The 3016-nt window shown below is 69.2% G+C and overlaps 1 protein-coding gene across 1 annotated transcript; it reads right to left on the reverse strand.

Annotated features, from left to right (window-relative positions):
- Positions 1-424: 424 nt before the first annotated feature.
- MNEG_15505 (flagellar associated protein) lies at positions 425-2582 on the reverse strand (the record flags this gene model as incomplete). The annotated part of the gene is made up of 5 exons (XM_014036024.1): positions 425-624; positions 865-988; positions 1261-1572; positions 1812-1886; positions 2079-2582. The coding sequence occupies 5 exons, from the start codon at positions 2580-2582 to the stop codon at positions 425-427; spliced, it is 1215 nt and encodes a 404-aa protein (XP_013891478.1).
- Between the last annotated feature and the right edge of the window lie 434 nt (positions 2583-3016).

Below are 3016 nucleotides of genomic sequence, written 5' to 3' on the forward strand. Positions count from 1 at the left end.
GCCTTCGGCTTGCACGCTGGCACCGCCGTCGCCGCCGCCGCCGTCCTTGCGCGCGGCCGCAGCCCCGCCCCCTGCCTCCGCTTCAAACAGCGCCCGCGCGTCGCCGGCGGCCAGCAGCGCCTCGACGCGCATCAGCGCCGCCTCTATCGCCGCCGCGTCCTCTGTGTTGCGTGTCAGCCCGGCCTTTGCGCAGCCGCGGGCGGCGGAGAGGGCGCCGTCCAGCGCCTCTATCAGGGCCATGTCGTCTCGGTGGGACGGCAGCAGCGCCTCAACATAGCCGAGCGCGTCCGACAGCGCCTGCGGGCGCGGTTGGTTTGCGCGGCAGGTGGTGATAGCGGCGGCAGCGGCGCACGGCTGATGTCTTTGTAAAGCATAGGTGGCAGGAGGCAGCAAAAACATGTCTGCACGGCTCTGACAGGCTCTTCTAGTGCGGCAGGGACGATGAGGCTACGCACGAGCAGGCACCCCGTCCAGGCGGGAGCCCCCGGCCCACCCGCTCCGCCTCAGCTTGCAGCGCAGCCACCGCCACCGCCTGGCTCCCCCGCTGCGCAGCCATGTGTTGGTCGATGCCGGCCAGGGCGCCCATGTATGCAGCGATGCTCTCGGGCGCGACGCGGCCGCCGACTGCGTTTGATGCGCCGGGGGTGGTGTCATTTGCACAGGTGGAGTGCGAGAGGGCAGCTGCAACACTGAGGATGCGACGCAATCAGTCGGGCGCGGCGGAGGCGGCGGCAACGAGGCCGAGAAAAAGAGGTGGTGTGCGGACGGCGCAGCTGGCCCCACAGGCCGGCAGCGCGCAGCAGACCTGCAGGTGGGCAGTCCGGCAGGGGCCAGGTCCCAATTCAACCCCCTGCACGCGCCCACCCTCAAAGCCCTTCAAATGCTCCGCCTCGAAGCGCCTGTTGGTGGCCACAATGCCGTCGCAGCCGGCCTCGGAGTCGGCCCTCAGCGCCGCCGCCTTTGCCGCCAGCTGCTTCTCCAGCCGTGCCTGCCGGAGGTTTGGAACGTCAAGCCAGATTTGGCGGGCGGTACGGTGTGGCATGCCGCTTGCTGTCACGACATGGCGGCGAGAGGCGTAGGGTTACAATCAGAATCACCACTGGGCCGCCTCGAGCCAACCAGAGTCGGCGGCGGGAGGTTCCCTATGCAACCCACCGTATATGGTTATTCCTTGTGCATTCTGCCACCCCGCTCCGCCCGCGCTCCCCTGGCCCTGCTCTCAAAACACCTCTATCGCCCTCCTGGCCCCAGTAGACCCACCTTCAACGCCTGCGCCTCGCGCCAGCAGATGTCCACGCCCTTCTTACTAAGCGCCTGCCCCAGCAGCTTCTCATACCCCCTCACCCTCGCCGCCGCCGCGGCCGCCGCCTCACCAAACCCCGCGCAGCCGTCGTCAAACGCCGCCCGCTGCCGCCGCGCGGCCGCGCTCTGGTCCGCGGTGTGGCGCTCTGCCCTGCGGCGCTGGCCGGAGAGCTCCGCGGACCGCGCCGCGCGCGCCTCCTCCTGCACGCGGCCGGCGCGAGGGCGGTGGGCGCGCAGGCGCTCGTCCAGCTCCTCAGTCAGCTGCGTCTCCTGCGGTGGTTGTTTTGTTTTGGATTGGGGCCACCACACCGCTTTTGGGTCTTGGGTTTGGACCGACGCCCTGTGAGCTCTCTCAGTCAGTGGTGCAAATTGAGCTGTTCACATTCATGCTGTGAGACCGTCGACCGGCCGCGAGCAGCGCGCCGCGCAAGCATCCATTCAGACCGTCGCTGGCAGCGGCTCGGGAGGAGAGGTGCCTGGCTCCATGGAGCACGGGCGCGGCCGCGCACCTGCTGCTCCTCCCAGGCAGTAGCCTCGCCCACGGTGCGGGCGGCGCACGCCTCCATCTCCGACAGCAGCGCCACCTGCATAAGAAAGGAAGAGGCGCGACGCATAGAGACGCCAGGTCAACCAGGTCTCAGGTGTTCAACCTGACACTGTACTGCAGCAGGCAGACCCTCAGATCGCGCGGTGCTGGCGAGCCGCACCAGCTGAGCGTGGCGCGGGCCGCCCCGCGAGCCGCACCGCATTACCCTGCAGCGTGCAGGCGCGCACACCTGCAGCGTCCTGAGCACGGCCCTGAAGTCAGCCTCGGGGAGCGGCGCCTCGAAACACAGCTTAGAGCCGTCCAGGCTCTCCGGACACCGCCGCGCCGCCTCCTCACGCGCCGTGGCCTCCGCCTCGGCCGCGGCGGCCGCGGCCTCCGCGGCCGCGGCCGCCTCTGAAGCCGCTGCGGCGGCGGCCGCCTCCGCCTTTGACAGCTTTACCGACGGCTTGGGCGCCTGCGCCGGCTGATTTTTCTGCGCGGCATCGACGCCTCCGTCAGCGCCGGCCTCGCTCAATCCCTGCGGCCCCTGGAGGGATGCCGACGCGGGCTGCTGCTGCTGCTGCTGCTGCTGCTGCTGCTGCTGTGAGTCCCAGGGCCTGGGCTGAGCCGCCAGCAGCGCGGATAAGAGGTCAGCTGACTCCTCATATACGCTGCCCCCTAGGACCTCCAAGAGAGCGCAGCAGCTCCCGCCCTGCTGCTGCTGCTGCTGCTGCTGCTGCTGCTGCTGCTGCATCGCGACGCTGGTCAGGCCGCACAGCTCCCGCTCGTACCGCCCCTCCGCCTCCCGCACCGCCCCCGGGTGCGCCGCGGCAACAGCCGTCGCGGCCGCGTGGAACGCCCTGAAGCCCGCGGCGACATCTTTAAGGCTTTCGAGGGCCGAACCCACGCAGCGGTCGAGCGCCGGCTCGCTGGCGGCGCGCGAGACGGCGTCAAGGGCGGCCGAAAACGCGGCTTCGTGCTGGGCATGCTGGGCGTCGAAAGCGTCCCGGGCCTCCCTGGAATGGGTGCAGGGTTTGTGATTAGGAAGTCCTGCAATGGGGAAGGGTTTTGAGAATTCAGGATGTCTATGACAGCCATTTATGCAGCCCAGGTTCTTCCAGCATGCATCGAGCGTGCTGCTTGCTGTTTTGGGGTGCGTTTGCTGCAGCCGGACGCTGCTGCACCTTT

Source organism: Monoraphidium neglectum (assembly GCF_000611645.1).
Source record: "Monoraphidium neglectum strain SAG 48.87 unplaced genomic scaffold scaffold05391, whole genome shotgun sequence".
NCBI classification, from domain to species: domain Eukaryota; kingdom Viridiplantae; phylum Chlorophyta; class Chlorophyceae; order Sphaeropleales; family Selenastraceae; genus Monoraphidium; species Monoraphidium neglectum.